We start from the raw sequence: 20,992 nt of genomic DNA, 5'->3' as shown, positions 1-20,992 counted from the left end.
GCATGGAATTAAGGAGGTGGTTGGAGGTCTTTTTATACTTTCTTATAGCATTTTTGAATTCTAATTTGATTTGTGAGTATACTGTGAATTTCCTTACTAATTTCTACATTTCTAAAGCAAGACTCTGACTCTTGCTTTATTCTGAAAGTAGAGGCTAATTCCTTTATTGCTGCTAGTTTTTGACCAGAAAATGAGTAAACTTTGATTCTAAAAGTACATACAAGTTCAAATCATTTTTTTGAATTAATAAGTGTTTCTTTTGCTACTTTGAATTTTTTCCTTGACCTTAGCCTGATATATATATTTTTCATTTTATATTTTTTCCTTTAATGGGACTGAAAATATCTTCATTGTAGAGATACCCAAAATAACTTTTAGGCAGTTTTTTTAAATGTGGTTTTTTAGCTCTAATTTTAGATCCAAATGTCTTAAAATTTCTATCAACTCATTGTCTTTTTTGAGACCCAGCATATTATGTGTTAAAATAACATAAATTCAGTAGATCGAAGATAGGCCTATTATATTTCAAATATGCCTATGGAAACAACACAAAATTTGTCTTTGTTCTTGCCTAGTCATATCTAAAATATGAGATTTCATAACTTAAAATTGTATTCACATGGTTGCTTTTTCTTTAGAAAATATGTTTGAACATCACAGCTTTTGAAAGCTATGATTTTAACTTGCAGCTTTATTTAAGTACATAGTTTCATTTTAAAATAAATTCATGAAGGAGTAGAGTATTTCAGAAGTTGGTCACCTTGAAGAAGGATTCAGCATTCCGGAGTCCAGAGTGCTAACCATCACACATGGACAGGGATTTAACATTCCAAAGAAAACTTAGGAACTCCAAGGAAGAAACTTGTGTCTCGTAAGCAGGGCAGACCTAGATTTTATAGGGGCTGAACTGGGTAAGCCAATTTTGAGGGCCTCTTTAAGACGAAGAATACAAAATTAGTAGAATGAAGTGTCCACAACCCCACTGGCGTCATCTAACAGGATTAGGCCTATGGCCATTCCAGTATGACCAGTCAGAAGGAATATCTGATGGAAGGGATGTTTGAATAGAAAAAGCTCAACCAATTGTAAATTTTTGTGTGAATTTTACCAAAAAAAAAAAAAAATCAACAAGCTTCATGGTAGACCTTCCTCTGAGCATAAGTAAATGTTTTGGGTTCACATACATTTCAAAGGTTTATGTATAGGGAATCATACATCTTACTACCAAATATTCAGATTAGATCAAAGGTTGTATCATTTGTAAGGATCTTTATAAGCATGTTTGTTAGATCATGTTTCTATAATAGAACTCCAATAAAATAACTTTTAGTAGATATTTAGGGGAAATTCAGAATAATGAGTGGGTTTAACATTTTAGGTGGATGCCAGTATAAAATGCCAGACCAGTCCAACTGAGAATATCTTGCCTTCAGAACAGATGGGATTCCTTATTTCAGAAATGGGGCCTGCTAGCAAGCCTAGTAAAGACACAGGTTTATCCACTCCAGCCAGATACAGAGAGCGAAGAAGCAACTCACAGCAAGGAAAGTCCCCTGGTAAGGATTATTGTGCTCTGGGATGTTAGAAGTAGAAACATGGTATAGAATTAATGTACGAACAACAATTTTTCTGGGTCTTCATTTATTATGACTTGTGTTTACTTATCATATTGCTATTTTATATAACTGTAATTTCAACTATATATTTTTTCTTAATTATTCTTGTAAAGTATGTAAAAGTTTTTTTCCCTAATTTTTCCCATAAGGATTTGAGCTTTTGAAAAGATAGAATTTACTAAGTAAAAGCAAAGGAATTTGGATTACTTAACTAGGAGAAGACAAGGATGAAGGGTAATTTAATAATTTCTTCAGATGCCAAAGACTTGTAACTGTAGATGTATTTGTTCTCTTATTAACAGACTATAAGACAAGAGCGAATGCGCCTAAATGGCGGCAGGAAAAATTAAATGGATGTTAAAGACATTATGCTGAGCACATTATAAGATAATATAAAGTATGACTGTGTTAGTGGGACTTTTTTCTTGTGGTTTAAAGGAGCCCAGAATTAGTGATTGTTTTAGGCACATCCAGTTGGTTCTACTCTTTCTAGGAAAATTGGGCAAAATCGTTTTTTTTTTTTTTTAAGAAAATAGTGACATCTGATAAAATGTGTTTCTTATGTGATTAAAGTCATCAAAGTCTAGTGGACAACTTTCTTTTTTCTTTTTATTTATTTATTTATTTTTAGGCGAGGCAACCCTTGGTTGACCTCACAGATTGCAAGGACCTTGTCATCTTACAATACCTTACTTTTTTATTTTTTACGCCTACAACATTTGGTCTTCCTAGGTGGTCTCCCACCCAAGTACTAACCAGGCCCGACCCTGCTTAGCTTCCAAGATCAGACAGGATCAGGCTTGTTCAGAGTAGCATGGCCGTAGACTAGTGGACAACTTTAATATTCTCAAATTACATACCGGTCAGAAGCATGCAATTCACAAGTTTTGTAGAATTAATCAATAATGTCAAGCCATAATTTTAACCTATAAAGATTTGAAAATGTTGAGAACTTCTGTGAGAATTTCTCCAAAAAGTAAACTAAGAGCGATATGATCAAAATGTTGCTCTATCTCATTGGATTCTTTCTGCAAAACACTCTTTAGACTATCTTGATCACTCATTCATTAAACTTAGCTTGCACTGTCACTTTTAGTTGAGTGTATGATCCAGTCCATGATGAAAGAGTTAAGATTTCTCATCACTGAAGATTTTTAAAACAATGACATAAACTTTGATGACAGTTTAGAAAAGAACAGGAACTGATATTTATTGCATACCTATTTTTATGCCGTACAGCAGATTCGATGATAGTGGTATTGTTACCATTTTAAAGATGAGGAAACTTGGAGAGAATAAGTGACTTGTTCCAGGTCACACATTAATCAATGTAACTAATATTCTACTCAGTCACTCTGTTGATTGTGTCCTTTGATGCACAAAAGCTTTTAAGTTTGATGGAGTCCCATTTCTGTTTTTGCTTTTGTTGCCTGAGCTTTTGGAATCCAAGAAATCATTTCCCGGTCCAATGTCATGAAGTTTTTCCACTGTTTTCTTCCAGGACTTTTTAAATTTTAGGTCTTATATTTAGGTCTTGAATCCATTTTGAGTTAATTTTTGTATACGGTGTAAGATAAGAGTCCAATTTCATTCTTTGGCATGTAGTTGTCCAGTTTTCCCACCATCATTTGTTGACGAGACGGCCCTTTCTCCATTGAGTGGTCTTGGCATCCTTGTTGAAGATAATCTGACCATATATGTGAGGGTTTATTTCCGGTCTCTATCCTAGTCCATTGAATCCAGCAATGTTTAAAAAGGATAATACACCACAACCAAGTAGAATTTGTCTCTTGAATGCAAGGCTTGATTGATTTTCAAATATTAAACAGTTATTAACCATATTAACAGAATAAAGGAGAAAAATTCTTTCAATTGATGTGGAAAATCTTACCTAACAAAATTCATCACTCATTCACAATAAAAACTCTCAACAAAGTAGGAATAGTAGAAAACCCCTCAAAATAATAATGAACATCTATAAAATATGTGTAGTGAAGATCATAATAAATGGCGAAAGACTGAACTGTTTACCCCAGAGACTGGGAATAAGGCAGGGATGCCCACTTTCACCACTTGTATTCAATATTGTACTGGCAGGCCTAGCCACTGCAATAGGCAAGAAAAAGAAATAAAAGGCATAAAGATTAGAAAGGAAGAAGTAAAACTGTATAAATAAATGAATTTAGCAAGGTTGCAGGACATAGGTTAGTATATGAAAATCAATTGTATTTTTATAAACTAGCAGCACATAATGGGAAAATGAAATTGTAAAATACCAAACATTTACAGTAGGATCAAAATCATAAGATACCTAGAAATAAACTGAACAAAGATGTCTAAGACCTCTGCACTAAAAGCTACACATTTTGGTGAAAGAAATTAAAGAAGATATAAATGGAAAGATATATCATGTTCATGGATAAGAAGACTTAATGTTAAAGTGACAGTTCTCCCCAAATTGATCTATAAATTCAATGCAATCCCAATCAGAATTCCAGTAGACTTTATTTTAATGACAAGCTGATTCTGAAATTAAAAAAAAAAAGGCAAAGGCCATAGAGTAATCAAAGCAATTTTTAAAAACAAAAAGTTGTAGGATACTTTACCTGATTTCAAGACTTACCATAAAGCTACCATAATCAAAATATTGGTGAAAAGATAGACATATAGGTGAGTGAAACAAAGAGTTCATAAATAGATTTACAGTGTGGTCATTTTGTTTTCAAGAAAAGTGCCAGGGCAGTGCAGTGGAGAAAGTCTTTTCAGCAAAAGTTAATGTCTACCCATTCCTCACACCATACATAAAAATTAACTCAAAATGAATTACAGGTCTAAATATAAAACCTAAAACTATAAAGCTTCTTGAAAAAAATAACAGAAAAGCTTTTTTACTTTAAGGTGGGCAAAGATTTCTTAGAACACAGAAAGCATGATCGATAAAGAAAAAATTGATAAGTTGGATTTCATCAAAATTTAAAACTTTTGCTCTTTGAAAGATACCATTCGGAAAATAAAAAAGCAAGCCAAAGGCTAGGAGAAAATATCGACAACACATAAATCAAAATGGACATACCTAGAATGTAAAAATAACTCTTACAATGTAACTCAAAAATGAAAAGATATGAACAGACATTTCACCAAAGAAGATATACAGATGGCCACTAAGCACATGGAAGCATATGTTTAACATGTTTAATTATCAGAGAAGTCAGATTAAAACTACAGTGTGATATCACTGTACCCCCTTTGAATGGCTAAAAATTTTAAAAAGGAAAAAAACATGACCATTCCGAGTGTTGATGGGGCTCTTAGAACTTTCATACACTGCTGTGGGAGTTAAAAATAGTATAACCACTTTTGGAAACAGTTTGACAGTTGGCAGTTTCTTAAAAATTAAGTTAAACATACAGCCACCACCCAATCCAGCCATGTCCACGGAAAGACACACACGAATGTACAAAGCAGATTTATTTGTAATAGCTAAACAACTCTAAAAACAACTACAAATTTCCATCAAAAGGTGAATCAATATATACATTACGGTATTTCCATACACTGGAATACCACTCAGCAGTAAAAAGGAACATACTAGTGATATACGCAAATTATTATGTTGAAGTGGTCCTTGGGGAATATGCATTTCTTTGGAGCGATCCAGTTTTTGTTGTGTACTTGCTGCTAGAGTGAATCTAAGGGTCTGGGGATTACTTTAGAGCCTGAAAATTACACATCTAGCAGGCCAGACTTGTTATTTCTCTGGCATTCAGTTCTTTTTTTTAAAATATGGTAGACTTTTGTTTTGTTTGCCTTTGGTCATTCCAAATGTGAGTTATAACAGTCAGAGATCTCATTTAAGTAGTTTTTAAGCCTGAGAAGTGTGGTATTTGATTTACTCTCTGTACTTTGCCCATCCCCTTTTCTCAACACAAGGACACCCTATATTGAGATCACCTTCAGATTTGGGAAGCTAACACCCTTAATCTGATCTTTGCTGTAGAGCTCTCTCCCATTGTCTGTCAGAGGCACTTGAGAAAAGCTGGAGACCCTTTTTAGAGCCACCTCTTAGAATTGCTTCAAGTTGAGATAAGAAAAAAGGAACCTCCTCTACACTATAATTGGAATATGAATTTGTAGAGCCTTTTGGAGGGCAGTTTGGCATTATCTATAAATAACTAAAATGCTCATGCTTTGACTCACAAATTCTACACCTAGGAATCTCCTACAGAGTTCACTATAATGTTACTTATTATAGCAAAAATTTGGAAAAAACATATATGCCTGAAATAAGGAACTAGATAAATTATGATAAACTCATGTAATGAAATACTATGCAACCATTTAAGAAAATTAAGTAGCTTGATATGTTGTTACTTAGAAAGATAGTAAGTGTTCATTATATGTTAAATGAATGAAGCATGTTGCAGCATAATATGTCTAGGACGTCCCCTTACTAGGAAGAATAAAAGAAGGAAAATATATACTATATAATTATAGAAAAAAGCCTGGAAGAAAATGATAGCACTGATATATGTGTAGCAGTGATTACCTCTGGCAAAGTAGAATTAAAGATTTAGAGAGGGTTTTTTTCTTTTTTTCTTTTTAATTTGTATATGAATCTACACAATAGTGGGAGTATGGGAAATTTTTACCCCCTTTTTAAAATTTTCCTAGATTTTTTAAATTGAAAAAAATCCAAAAATACTAAAAATAGTTTAAATACTTTGAAGTGTTCCTGCAGTATGAATACAAAAGCCTCAAAACAATAGGAACAAGTGATTTAAAGAATGTTTTGAAAAAATATTTATATCTCAAATATTAAATTTACTTTCTAAGTTTAGATGTGATTGACTCAAGCTAACTTTATCCCACACCAAAAATTCTTTTCCAAGATTTCTGAGGATTTCCAAGGCTTATAGTCGCTTTAATTTTGGTGTTTCTCCTTCTGCTTAATTCCAGGTTCATTCATTTCTCACCTCCTGAAGCTGTTTTTTTCCTGCTCTACGCATACCAGATGCAGTGCTTACCTGCTTCTTCTGATTTCTCCCCTCCCCCAAACTTTACATTAGGCATTTGTACGTGTAGCAGCACACTTTTCTGAAGATTTAGGGAGATAGAAAAGACTTGCATTTCACATATTGTAAATAATTTAAATGGAGTATTAGGCATTTTTCTTTTTAAAAGGCCTTCAATGCCTTTTCCGCTTTCTTACCTTTCCTTGTCACTAGTCAATGTGGCTTCTTGCCATGTTGTCATCTTTCCTTGTACTCCACCATACCTTTTCTTTTCCTGTCTCTTTTTATCCTGTTTTTTCCCCAGGTCCTGAATTCTGTGTCTTACTTAGGCAGAGAAGGTTAGGTCTCTCTTATATTTCCTACTGTCTGTGAGGCTTCATTTTCCCCCAACCTGTCAAGATGTATTTCTCAATAATGACAAGAGGAACTCTGATGCTTGCTGTTAAAATAATAATTTCCTCTCTTTCACTACATATTACGGTTATATAAGTGTAATTGATAAAATAATTAGCACATTAATTATCTTTATTAACTCTTTCTAGGTTTTTTTTTTTTTTATGAGCAAAGCCTTGTCCTTCTGTCAATGGTGTTGATAGATGAGTCTTAATTGACCATGGCTTCCTGCTGTGATACAGAGAGTTGTGAGATATTGGCATTATTATGAAGTCTAATCACATTTTCATTTTAGTATGATCAAGAAGCAAATAAATGACTTATGCTTATGCAAATAAATGACTTATGCTTAAGCTAGAACTTCATTAGCTTTTGTAATGAAGATGTAAGCAGACATACAATTCATGAAGTTGCAAATTTTTCTTTCTTGACAGAACTTAGCCTAACAGTTGGTCTATGAAAACATAGTCCTGTGGCATTAAGAGACTTTAATCAAAGTCAGTATAAGATTTATATATACTGTCTGTTAGAGGCAGTAATTTAGGTATTAGAAAACCTAAATTAAAATCAGATTCTGCCGTTTACTATGATTAACTCGGAAATATTAATTTTACTAAGCCTCAGTTTCTTCATCTGTAAAATGAAGGTAATAATGATATAATACATAACTGTCTTCATATGGTACCTGATGGTACATGGTAACAATAGAATTTTAGCTATAATTCTTTTTCTAATACTTATTCTTTTGTGTATTACTGTTAAATCATTTTGAGTGACTGGTCTCACTTAAATTCACATAAGCTCCCAGTATTGCCAATAATCCTATAATATTTCCCTAGTCAGTGCGCTCTCCATTTTCCAAAGCTACTCTATCATATCATCTCTCTACTCTGACTTCCAACACCCCTCCTCTCTTTTCGTTCTCAGCTATGATCTTGTTTGTTATTTTACTGAGAAAATAGAAGCAGCTAGAACTTTCATACCTTCCCACCAACAAATCTATCAGTCTACCTCTTATTGTAACCCTCCCTACACCTTGCCTTTTCTCTTGTTACAGTGGAAAAAGGCCAATCCTTCCATTTGTATACAGAATTCTATCCCCTTTTGTGTACGTGTGAACCCAACACTTACAGTTATCCCTTGTGCTCTTCAATAATCACATTTTACCTTTTATATTAGATAATTCCAATCAGCCTACAAATATGTCATCATAGGTTTTATGTTAAAAGAAATTCCTTTTACCCTTCTTTCATTCATATTTCCATCCAGCTGCTACTCCATTTTTTTGTTCCCCTTAGAGAAATGCTCTTGAAAGCGTATCCTTATCTCAACCAGGTTTTCCAATCAGATTTTCATTCCTGCCACTCAAGTAAAACTGCTCTTGTCAGGTTTCTGATGACTGCCACATTGCCAAATTCAAAGGTAGGTTTTCAGTCCTCATTTTACTGCACCTCAGCAGTATTTGAACAGACTAATTTAAGCTTCCTCAAGTACTTTCTTCACTTGGCTTCTGGAACACCACCCTTTCCTGGTTTTCCTTCAGCCTCACTGGCTACTCCACAGTTTGTTTTGCTGAATCTTCTTTATCTTCTCTGACTGCTATATATTGATGAGTCCCACAGCTCAATTCTTAGACTTCTTTTCTTCTCTCTCTATTTAATTCCTAGATAATTTGACCAGTCTCATTGTTTTTATTATCATCTTTATTATGATAACTCCTAAATTTATATCTTAAATCTCAATCTTCTCTGTACTCCAGACTTGCATACCTTATTGCCTATGCTACATTTTTGTTTGGATGTCTAATAGGTGTCCCAAACTTAATATATTCGACCCTCCAGTTTTACTTATTTCAAGAACTAGTACTTCTAGTCACCTCTAATCACTCAAAAATCATAGTCTTTGACTTGCTACTCTCACATTGCACGTCCAACCCATCAGCAGATCCTGTCAGCTCTTTCTCAGTGCAGATACAGGATCTGATCACTTCTCATCACCTTTACATGCTGTCACCATAGCCACTACTGTCTCTTGCCTAAGTGACTGCAGTAGCTTCTTAACCAGTCTTCCTGCTTCCACTCTTGGCCTCCCTGGTCTTTTCTGCACACAGCAATCTGAGTGATCCTTTTAAAGCATTATTTCCTTGATTAAATTTTCCAGTGGTTTTTTTCCTATCACTTTTAGAATAAAATCTAAAAACTTTTACTGTGATCTACAAGAGGCTGAATTGGCTCCTGGCTACTGCTCTGACTTCATCTTCTATCACCTATCTCCATCATCTATTCCAGCCACAGTAATCTCTTCACTATTCTTTGAACACATCAGACATATTCCTGCCTTCATATTGCTGTTCTCTCTGCCTGAAATGTTCTTCACCCAGATGTTCACATGGCCAGTTCATCATAGAAAACTTGTTGACTGTACTATTTGAAATAGCACCCTAGTCCCTATGTCCAGCCTCCCTAAATCTCTATTTTTCATCTTTCTTTTTCTTCTGTAGTGCTTATCACTTCTTGACATTTTCTATTTATTAGTTTTCTTCCTTTCTAGAAGGTTAGTTCCATGATGGTGAGGACTTTGTTTATTGCCGTATCCCCAGCACTTAGAATATTACCTGTGGCACTCACTGTTTGTTGAGTGAATGAATTGCTTTTTCCTCCATCAGATACACTGTTATCTTACTGATGTATTTTTAAAAAAATCCTTAGAAAAGAGTAATCTTTTTAAAAATTGGGATAAAATACACATAACATAAATTTTACAATCTTAACCACTTTTAAGTGTATAGTTTAGTGGCATTAAGTACATTCACATTTTCTGCTACCATAACCGACTCCATCTTTAGAATTCTTTTCATTTTGCAAAACAAACTCTGTACTCATTAAACAATAACTTCCTATTTCTCCCCACCCCTAGCCCCTGGAAAGGACTATTTTACTTCCTGTCTCTCTGAGCAATCTTTTAATTAGCCACCAATAGATAAGTTTTGAACATATGGGGAGTCAAACCACCCCTCAGGTTTCTTTTAACGAGTACTTACTGAACAACTGCCCTGGGCTTGGTACTGTGCTAGGTCTAATAAGGGTGCACAAATAGTGTCCTTCACAGTTCTATTCTGCTGGAACCAAGAATTGTGTATGGTGTATGTATTATTACTAAAGATACCGTGCTATATCTCGTTATTATGCTCTGACATTGAAAACTGAGATATATTTGGTTATGAATTTTCTTTTGTAGCCATCTTCTCTGCTGTCCACTTCTTGCCTGGTCATTTCAGATTGAAAGCAAAAAATATATTTTAGATGAAATTCATGTAACATAAAATTAACCATTTTTAATTGAAAAGTGCAGTGGCATTAGTACATTCACATATTGTGCAACCTCTACTCTATCTAGTTCCAAAACATTTTAACCACTCTAAAAGAAAACCCTACAAACATTAGCAGTTGCTCCCATTCCCTCCTTCCTCAAGCCCTTGGAAACCACCAATCTGTCTTCTGTTTCTGTGGATTTACCTATTTTGTATATTTCATATAAATGAAATGCAATATGTGACTTTTGTGTCTGGCTTATTTCACTTAGCATAATGTTTTCAGGGTCATCCACATTGTAGCATGTATCAGAACTTCATTCCTTTTTATGGCTAAATAATATATATACCACAATTTGTTTATCCATTCATTTGCTGATGGACATTTGGGCTGTTTCTGCCTTTTGGCAGAAAAGTGCTGCTGTGAACATATCTGTATATGTATTTGTTTGAGTATCTTTTTATTTCTTTGGGGGTATATACCTAAGAGTGGAATTGCTGGGTCATATGGTAATTCTGTGTTTAATTATTGAGGAACTGCCAAACTTTTTTCTGTAATAGCTGAACCATTTTACATCACCACCAGCAATGTACAAGGGTTCCCATTTCCCCACATCCTCTCTAACACTTGTTATTTTCCACTTACTATTATTGCAGCCATCCTGGTGGGTGCGAAGTGGTTTCTCATTGTTCTCATTGTGGTTTTCATTGCATTTCCCTAATGACTAATGATGTGAGCAGCTTTTCATGTGCTTGTTGTCCATTTGTATATCTTCTTTGGAGAAAAGATCGTTTTTAACAACTATTTTAACGGTATTCTATTTGATGAAATCTTTTGTTTTGATTAAATTTCTCTTGATTACAATCCTAGTATGTGATTTTAAAACAGGAGTTAGTAAACTGGGGCCATTGGACCAAATCTAACTCACTGCCTGTTTTTATATGGCCTGCATGATAAACATGGTTTTTACATTTCAAATGGTTGGGGGAGAAATCAAAGAAGAATATTTCATGACACATGAAGATGATATGAATCAAATTTCAGTGTCCATAAATAAAGTTTATTTGGAACACACAGCCACCCCCATTTATTTACATATTATCCATGACTGCTTTCACACTACAGCAGCAGAGTTGAGCAGTTGCAATAGAGGCCATATGGCCCACAAAGCTTAAAATATTTACTGGCTGGCTCATTACAGAAAAAGTTTGCCTACTCTGTGTCTTACTGTGTTCAGGCCGCTATATCAAAAATAACCATAGAATAGGTGACTTATAAACAACAGAAATTTATTTTTCACAGTTCTATTAGCTGGAAAGTCCAAAGTCAAGGCACCAGTAGATTCAGTGTCTGGTGAGGGCCCATTTCCTGATTCATAAATGGCCACCTTCTTCCTGTGTCCTCACATAGCAGAAGGGACAAGGGAGCTCTCTGGGATCTGTTTTACAAGGGAACTATCTCATTCATAAGGGCTCGACCCTCATGACCTAATCACTTCCCAAAGGTCCCACCTTCTAACACTGGTCACATTAGGGGTTAGGTTTCAACATATAAATTGGGGGTGGAGGGCCACTCAGACATTCAGTCTGTTGTACTGTGTATTGGAAAGTCCTTGTTCTTAGCTTCTGATCTTTTCACAGCCTGATCATTGATGACCAGAGAAGCCCTTAAAAGAGTAAGGAGATACTTGTGGGGAGGGCTCACAATGGACTAGTATTCAGTTTAGTTCTTATAGATGACCAGATATTTTTTATTTTGATAAATACTAAATTAGAAGGTTAAACTATTAATGATAGGAACTAAATGTAAAATTCCTAAAGTATTACTTAAATTTCAACTGTCACTATCATTAAGAGTAGTGATAGTAGTGGCGCCTCAAGAAGGTTCCAATTCTCATAATACGTTATACTTTCATAAATCACGTGTAAAGACTCTTTTGGCCCCAAATTCTGAAACTATAATTCTAACATTAAATGTTGGAATGTCATTATGTTGCTCATTATCCTATTGAACAGGAGCATTCTGTATCCCAGAAATTATCAGGACCTGTATGTAATTGAATTATTTTGAAAATTTGTCTGCCCTGTTTTAAGTAGGGGCATCTTTTCACACTTCAAACTTTCTTTGAATTTTTTTTCAAATAAAAGACCTCAAGTTGGTTAGGTTTCCACACTGTATTGATTTCAATAGATATGCATTGTGTTAGAAGGACTTTGTTGATCGCAGTCATTGCCATGCTGTGTGCAGGCCTTGTGAGCACAGGTTGATTTCAGGAAATACCTTATGGATTGAAAATACCAAGAGGTAAATTAGATTCAATCATGCTCCTCTCATTTCTATGACAATACTCTAAACTGAATATATCCAAATAGTAATATTATTGTGGAAGTTACACTCTTTTATGTTCTGATGGGATATTTATAGTTAAGGGAAACTGAATATTTAAGAGCAAAGTTCAGTTCATTCCTCAAGAAAGGAATTTTGTAGCTTTTGGATTATGGATGATATTTCATTAAAGTAATAGCCCCCAAACCCTAGAGGGTGCTCTCAGTAGGAATTAACATTCCAGAACAAGTAGATGCAGTGCCCTTATCCCTCAAGGCCTTTCAGCTTTCAAACCAACTCAGCTGCTGTGATTCCCAAACGCTTGTCTGATGAGTATGCAGGGTTCTCTTTTTTAACGAAGTCATATAAACCTCCAGTAGTAGCACTATGCTAATCTGTGTCTTTTTTGTACTTTTATTGGTCTCTAGACTCTTAACTCCTTGATTGGTAGCTTTGCTAATGCAGGAAGCTCACTTTAATAAAATAACTATGTTTAGATGCTTGTTACTAGAAGCTGTGTGCCAAATGCTATTTTTTTCTTTACAATTCTTTTTTATTTTTAAAATTAGTTTCAAATATACAGTACATTGGTTAGACATTTATATAGTTTATAAAATGATCCCCCTAATTTCTCCTACTCTCCTCTGGTTTTCCACTGAGCCAATATATTAATGCTAACTGCAGTCTCTATGCTGTGCTCTGCATCCCCGTGACCAAATGCTATTTTAAAGCCCAATCATTAAGGTTAAGAGGGTTTGTTACTGACACTACTTCACATAACTCACTCTGAGGCTGTTATAGAGCCATATAGGCAGTTGTCATTTTAAGTATGCCTATCTGTGATGCGCTCTCGTCCATTATTTGGACCTATCAATACAATAAAGTCTTAATAAGCAATTAAATAAATGACATTTGTTCACTGAAGAAAAAAAGAATTAGTTTCAGTTTTCTTCAGTCTGCCTTGCATGACATTTGTAGTTGCTTTAATAGTCTTTACCTTTGTTATCAGGAATTCATACTCGGCTTTAAAAGTTGGGGTTACTAAATCTTACTTTAGTATTTTCCATTATGATAAGGCCTGTCCTTGTTCTAATATGGAGCTGGGGTGTTTAGAGAATAATCATGATTAGGTGTTACTCCTTCTACATCTTTTGGTCAGCTCTTAAAAATCCTGATGCCTAGGCTACACTTTGTACCAGTTAAATCGGAATGTATGGCCCGATCCTGTCTGATCTCGGAAGCTAAGCAGAGTCGGGCCTGGTTAGTACTTGGGTGGGAGACCACCTAGGAAGACCAGGTGCTGTAGGTGTAAAAAATTAAAAATGAATAAATAAATCAGAATGTATAGGGTAGGAAACATAGGCATCAGTATTTTTTGAAAGATCTTCAGATGATTCTAATGTGCAGCAAGGTTTGGAAACCACCGGCTTGACTTACTAGCCATATAGCTTAGAGGTTCTTCCCCCAGTATCTGTTTACTCCTCAGAATTAATAAGATGACCTTATAATAATGCATTTTAGTTACTTGAAAAAAAGATGTGACATATATAAGCTATTACTGTTATCATTATCACTATTTGTCACAAGCAGGGGAAGCGGCTATTAAAGTAACACCCTTGAACGCAGTTGCATCTTTCCACAATGCCAGGTTTATTGAGTGGAACCTTCTCAGGTAAACCAATCAGGTACCCACCCAGGTTAATACACACCAAACACAGGGGAAATACAGAGTCTTACATGACAGAACAAAGGGATGAAAGTCTTTATCTCCAAAGCAAGTTCTGTTGACTGTGGCAGTGTGGATAGCCGCACGTTGGTCCCAGGCCAGCAGCTATGATAGGCAGAAGGTCAGCGTTTTTGGCTCTCAACACACCTGTCCATGATGCTCTTGGGTTAGACTTGAGCATCATCTCTCAAGGTGTTCAGCTTACATGGACCTCACAAGATGGGATCCTCATGCTTATCGGCCCCTGCAGATGGGGGCTTATCCAGGGCAGTCATGGCTGGCATTTCTGTGGTGTGGGATAGTCCAATTACACCCTAAGGGCGTTCTCATTATGTACCAGTTGACGTTGCTGTCGTAGCTCCCATGGAATCCATTTTGTAAAGTCCAAAAGTCCTTATTTCTTTATGTGCTGTACACTGTTATTTAGACTATAAAGAAGCCAGTTTTGTGGTAAAATATACATAATATAAGTTTAACCATTTTTAAGGGTACATTTCAGTGGCATTAAGTACATTAATATTGTTGTGCTACCATCACCATCTCCAGAACTTTTTTTATCTACTCAAATGGAAACTCCGTTATCTATTACACAATAATTCCTTTCACTGCAGCCCCTGGCAACCACCATTCTACTTTATGTCTCTATAAATTTGGCTACTCTAGGTACCTCATATAAGTAGAATCATACACTATTTCTCCTTCTGTGACTGACTTTTTCAGTTAGCATAATGTCTTCAAGGTTCATGCATGTTGTAGCGTGTATCATGATTTCCTTCCTTGTTAAGGCTGAATGGTATTCCATTGCATGTATATACTACATTTTGTTTATCCATTCATTTGTTAACGGACGCTTAGATTGCTTCCACCTTTTGGCTATTGTGAATAATGCTTCTGTAATCATGGATGTGCAAGAAGCCAATTTCAAGTGATAAAGTGATGGTCTGTTCTCTCTCTATAAGATACTCATCTAGATAAATTACTTTTTCTTTATGGGTAGATTGTAGTATAGTTCACCAGATGAGCTAGTACTTTGCCCCCAATGACTGGTCTGCTTTTTATCAAATATGGCAAAAATTAGGAACTGTTCCAGAAGCTTTCTAGATTTTCTCAAAGGTGGTAGTAGAATTATTTTATTGAATCAGCTCTCTTGCCCAGGCTGTGGATCAGTCCCATAGACTCTGTGTTCTACAAATATAGCGACAGAAGTCTCTGTATGTCTAGAATGAAATAAAGGATTTATGCTGTGTGTGCTGGAGGCAGCTTAATTCCAAAATGCCACTAGAGCAAAATTGTAAGCCTCAAAACCAACCTGAAAAGGCTCCCTAGTCATGTTACTTTAGAAGTTATGAACTAATTAAATTGAATCTAGAAGCTATATCAGGATCCTTTTATTTCTGCTTGTGTTACTCAGTCCATTAGTCTACTTCTATACACGATCTTAGCTTTTTGTATTACAGAACCTAGTTCCTGAGCTGAGAGCTTACTTTTTTGCTTCTTTTCATTCTTAATCAACTACTCTTTGTCTCTTAACCTCTGTGAAGGGTATGCTTTCTTTTTTACAGACAGTTCAGATAGGTGTTTTTACAAGAGAAGAGCTATGTTAGTCAATAAGTAGAAAGTTTATGCGGGCATAAACTTTTGAAAAGTAGTGGTTACTGATTTTAACATATTTCTGAAGGCATTACTTTTTCATATTTCTGCAACCCACCCATCTTTCCTTATGGCATCAAAGAAATGAATTTTCATGTGTTTATTTCGCTCTGATCACTTTAATACTTTTCCTTAATTTTTCACTTAAAATAAAAGGCAATTGAAATGAAAAGAGGCTTGGCCACATCCGTGAAGGGATAGAAACTCTGTTGGTTACTTTGGTTTAACAGCTGGGCTATCTCTGTATGCTTTAGAGGTACAGTAATGACCTAAAATTGAGAATCTGAAAAGATAATGAATTTAGAACCAATTGTATAGGTGAAACATAAGCAACTTGTTCTTTTTGTCTGAAGACTTGTCTGTTGTACTCTACAGTCTGAAAAGGTAAGAGTGAGTAAACGAACCTTCTTTTTTTCTAGATCTTCATCTGCTGGTAGACGTGGCCTGCAAGCAGGAGCACTTTCCAAAGGAGGAAGAATTAAAAGAGTGAGGAATGGATGACAAATGTGACATTGTGCACTAGCTGTAGCTGGAGGCAGACTAGCCTTGCACATGACACACTGTTGGGATTTTTTCAGTTCTGTTAAGGAAAAAAAAACTATTTTTGTTTCGTTAATTGAGAATTTTGTTAATTGAAAATTGGGAATTTGGTATTTACTACAGCTGTTCAGTTCAGATTATTTACCTTGACAAACTACTAAACATCTAGCAGCCATTTTTTTATTTTTTTATTTTTTTTGCTGCCCAGATCCCTTTCAAATGAAAAGTCCTGGCCTTCATTACAGCAAGAAACATCTAAAACCTGCTGCATCTATGACACTGGAGAATAATCTGCGTGGTGCTGATTTGTCATCTTGCCTCTCTCAAACTGTAATCAGCACAAATCCAGTGGGGAGTTCAGTCTATCTGTCTCAAGTCACAGTGTGATCCTTTTAGAGAAGATTGTGTGAGAAAGGAAGGCATGTAAGGTCACCAAGAATACAGGACTGGGTCAGGAATTCCAGGGAAGAAACTCTGGGAAAGAAATAGTTTTCTAAGTGATTAACCAGAAAATACTCTTACTTCCTAACCCAGCATTCTGTTGCAAGAGCAAGGTGTCCGGACTTGGACCATCCATCACACTTAACAGCTCCTAATTCTTTTATATTAATGGGAGCATTCTTCTATTTTCATATTTTTCTCTAATTTTAATGGTACATTATAAATGGTAAGAAGGTTTTGTTAATATATCACTTATTTAAATGTCTTCTAAAGAAAAGTATTTAATTTGTTTAATATATTTATAAATGCTGATAGAGTTAAAAGTTTTAAAGCTTTATATTTTTATTAATATTACAGGATAGAAAGATAAAGGATGCATGTGTAATATTTTTATTTTGAGGGTGAAATGTAAAATGTATGAACAAAAACATTAAGAGATTTACCACAGTGTTTTCTTATTTTAGATTTTGCCATTCAGTAAATATAAATTCTCATCTATATAAGATATTGTGTGGAAATTTGGGGAGAAACTGATTAATAGTCATTTAACAGAAGCTATTCCTCCAATTTTTTTAATAGTTTATGTCTGGTTGAAGCTTCTGAAAGAATTTTGGATAGTGGGATAGACTATAACATTTTTATCTTATCCCCTCTGTAGGATTCTAAATTCAAGTAGTAAGATTGTGGGACTGGTTTTTAGGAGAGGTATCTTGGTTGTCCAGTTTCCGTGGTTGATCCCTCACTTACTCATCTAATGACAGCAAGAAACTTTCTGATTTAAAGTCTTTTGAATTGACTAGAACTTTCTTATTGGATTCTGCTTCAGTTTTCCTAAAAAGCACTGCAGAAACAAAAGGAAAGCCTAGGAATATGAAATGAATTAAAAAGAAAAGGCACTTAATGATATGACATAAGTACTATGTTAGCATTGTGGGTGTAACAGTTCATTTCTTAAATTGCATTGTGCCTTCCCAATGATGTCAAACTCTGGAAATATTACAGAGATAGTAGTTTTTTGGAAAAGGATGAGCTCTGTAATGGTCTGCAGTGACTCAGTTTAGATATGAAAGTAGGTTCTGAAAAGTGACCTGTTTGGTCCATCTGATTAGAGTAGTTAATGTCCATGTGCTGGGCATTTATTCATCTTTAATTAGCAAGATTTAAAAGATGAGCAGATTATCAGGACTCCTGTATCTTTTGGCCAGACTATGTATTTTGGCAGAGTATGTGAAGAGGAGATCCAATTTCCAAATGAAGGAACTTTGCCTTTTCTCTGTCATGTTGAAAAGCTGATGTACTATGTTGGTGATATATTTTCCTTTAAATATGCCTTTCTTAGCTTTATATATGTTGAAAGAGATAATATCTTTTGAGGAACATGTGTCAAGCAGGAACCTTGGCATGGATTTGGTTTCAGTGATTTTAAGGCTTAATTAATGAAATGCCATTATCAGCTTTCCAAACTTTTTTTATATATGCATACAACAGACCAAGGAGCTGGATCTCCTGCTATTCTCACATGCTTGCTACCTATCAGCTTAAGCTATCATCACTGACTGGGTAAAATGGAAAAAGATAAGATAAAATCTGTGTGTGAATTAGCCAGTAGGGTCTGACATAATACTAACAAGGTTCCTGACTAGCACCTCAGTATTTCAGCACCTTAAGCATGATAAATTTCAGTCAGTCAACAATAAAGTGAGTGTTTCAACTAGACTTGTTGTCTTGCTTGTTTTTACTGTTTGGTTAGTGATCGTTAGAAACCTTGGTCATTATGACTATTAATCATATTAGAGAACTTCAAAAGAGAATATACTCTGTTTTTCAAAGAATCTGCCTTTTTAAGAAAATGTGTCTTGACACCCCCCCTCCCATTTGCACTTGAATAGAGACTGAATCTTTAAAATGCCATTAAAGATTAGGACATTTCTTGGACATATTTATAGAAACCTTGTTTTTTGGAAAAGGATGAATGGTCTTCAGTAACTTTAGTCAATCCAGATGCAAAAGTAGATCTTGAAGGATGACCTGTCTCCTGTGTAAGATTAGATAATAATAGATGTCAGCGAAAATGGGCATTTCATTACTATAGTGATGGCATCTTTATGATATCTCAGAGGAAGTTGTGTGCATCAACCCTTGAAGGATAACTTAAAACCTTTAAAACCAGAGAATAATTTCTCTTGTTTACCAATTCTAGTGACCTAAACACAGTATATCAGTGAGTTACATAGAGCTGTTTGGTTTGATCCTGAGTGTCTCAGGGTACCCAAGGTCTTGATACATATTATCATCATTCCCAGACCTCAGAGTTTCCTCAAGAGAGGGCAACCACATTTATATTTTTTTTCCTTCTTTCAGCTAAGTGTGTGTATTAACTCTCAGGTCTCGGTCTCTTAACTCCTTTGCAAGTTTCAAGCAAGAATAGGTGAGGCAAAGTCCATTGGTAGCTTACTTTTTGTTTAGTTTAACCTTAAAGATTTTTTTTTATATATCATATATAGTAATGTATGCTTTGCATTATTTATGCTGTACTATGATATGGCATACATAAAATCAAAATATAAAATCATAGCAGATTTTTAAAAATTCTGTCCAGAAGAATTAGATCAATTCCTTTTCTTTAGGAAAGGGGCTATAAAAGATCTATACTTGCATTATGTCTTTAATGCCCAACCAATAAAGAAAAAGTGCTAAATTAAGAATTTACTTTAGAATATATCTCCCTTCTCTAGGTTAGTTATTAGGCCTAAAATGCCACAACTATCCCCATAAACCTTCTTTAGGAAGAAAATGCTCAAGGTGAATAGACCACTCATACTTTTTGCTTTCAGAGGCATTATGTCATGTAATCTTTACAACAAACCTACAATGCAGTTATTATTTGCATTTTACAGATGATCAATTTGTACAATTTTTAAAAACTTTTAAAAAGATTTATGTTATGTGCTTCTTACCACAGCTTAAAGAAGCACATGACAGTCATAATTTTTAAATGTGCAGCTCATTAGTGTTAACCACATTCATATAATTGTGCATTTGTGCAATTTGGAAAGATTAGCAAATCAAATAAAATGGCCACAATTAAATATAATCTGATAAATTTGAAAATTCAAATTTTAGAGACATATTAAAAACTTTTGCATTATTTCTAATGACAAGTTTACTGGAAGGGTTATGGTTCATGAATGTGGTAATTAGCCCCAAATTTTCTTTTAGCCTACATTCTTTTCATTAAGCGTATATTTTTTACCCCTTTGCTTGTATTCATGACATAGATTTACTTGCAGTCTTACATGGAAAGCAAAAGTCTGATCCATAGTATTGTTTCATCTCCCAGAGACATGAGAAGAAAATGACCGATTCCAAACTTCTGACATCAACCTGGTCTAAAAGCTCCACACAGGCACCGTTTAGAAAAGAGCTGCTAAATGTAAATTAGTAAAAGCCGAAGAAAAACTGCACATAAAATGGACAGAGTTCTTGCCAGAATAGTAGATATAAGACAACAGTAAATCAGTAAGTACTATAGCACAGGATCACTTTATTCTGGCTTTATGCCATTTATAGGCACTAAAACCTGGAAAAAGCAGAAATCTCTTTGAACTTATATTTCCAAAACCATGTGTTCATTCTTTAATCTTCTGGATTTCCGTTATGTTTTTTTCTCTTTACTTCCTCATACCACCATCTATGTTCTTTTGGGTGCCAAATCTGTTTAGATATTGTTTGAGTGGCCCTGATTTTCATGTGATAGCTCACTTACCCAGAGAAAGGAATTGAGGATTGAATTGGATGCAGTTTGGCTGTGGCTCAATAGAGGGAGTAGAGGAGCTAAGAGAGAAGAGCAAAAGAACGTGTCTGGTTAAGTGTGCGCGCCCAAGCCGGAGCCCTAGCCAGCCGGGAGGAGGAGGGGCGGGATGGGGGGGTGGTTGCCTCTAGCTGCTCCACCCTCACTTTGTGTCAGCAGGTATAGAG

At 35.1% G+C, this 20,992-nt stretch overlaps 1 protein-coding gene and 1 pseudogene across 1 annotated transcript in view; one reads left to right on the top strand and one right to left on the bottom strand.

Annotated features, from left to right (window-relative positions):
• The window catches only part of HSF5 (heat shock transcription factor 5), a 34,215-nt gene extending 15,485 nt beyond the window's left edge, over positions 1–18,730 (top strand). Inside the window, exons 5-6 of the mRNA XM_039885749.1 lie at positions 1,379–1,556; positions 16,453–18,730. Of these exons, the coding sequence (XP_039741683.1) occupies positions 1,379–1,556; positions 16,453–16,523 (249 nt within the window). The 3' untranslated portion in view covers positions 16,524–18,730. The remainder of the gene's footprint in view (positions 1–1,378; positions 1,557–16,452) is intronic.
• LOC120621290 (uncharacterized) lies at positions 2,324–2,442 on the bottom strand (annotated as a pseudogene).
• Positions 18,731–20,992: the final 2,262 nt, after the last annotated feature.

Source organism: Pteropus medius, unplaced genomic scaffold (assembly GCF_902729225.1).
Source record: "Pteropus medius unplaced genomic scaffold, Ma_sr-lr_union100, whole genome shotgun sequence".
NCBI lineage: Eukaryota > Metazoa > Chordata > Mammalia > Chiroptera > Pteropodidae > Pteropus > Pteropus medius.
Note: the sequence above shows the minus strand (reverse complement) of the source record. Positions and strands in the feature narration are given on the sequence as shown.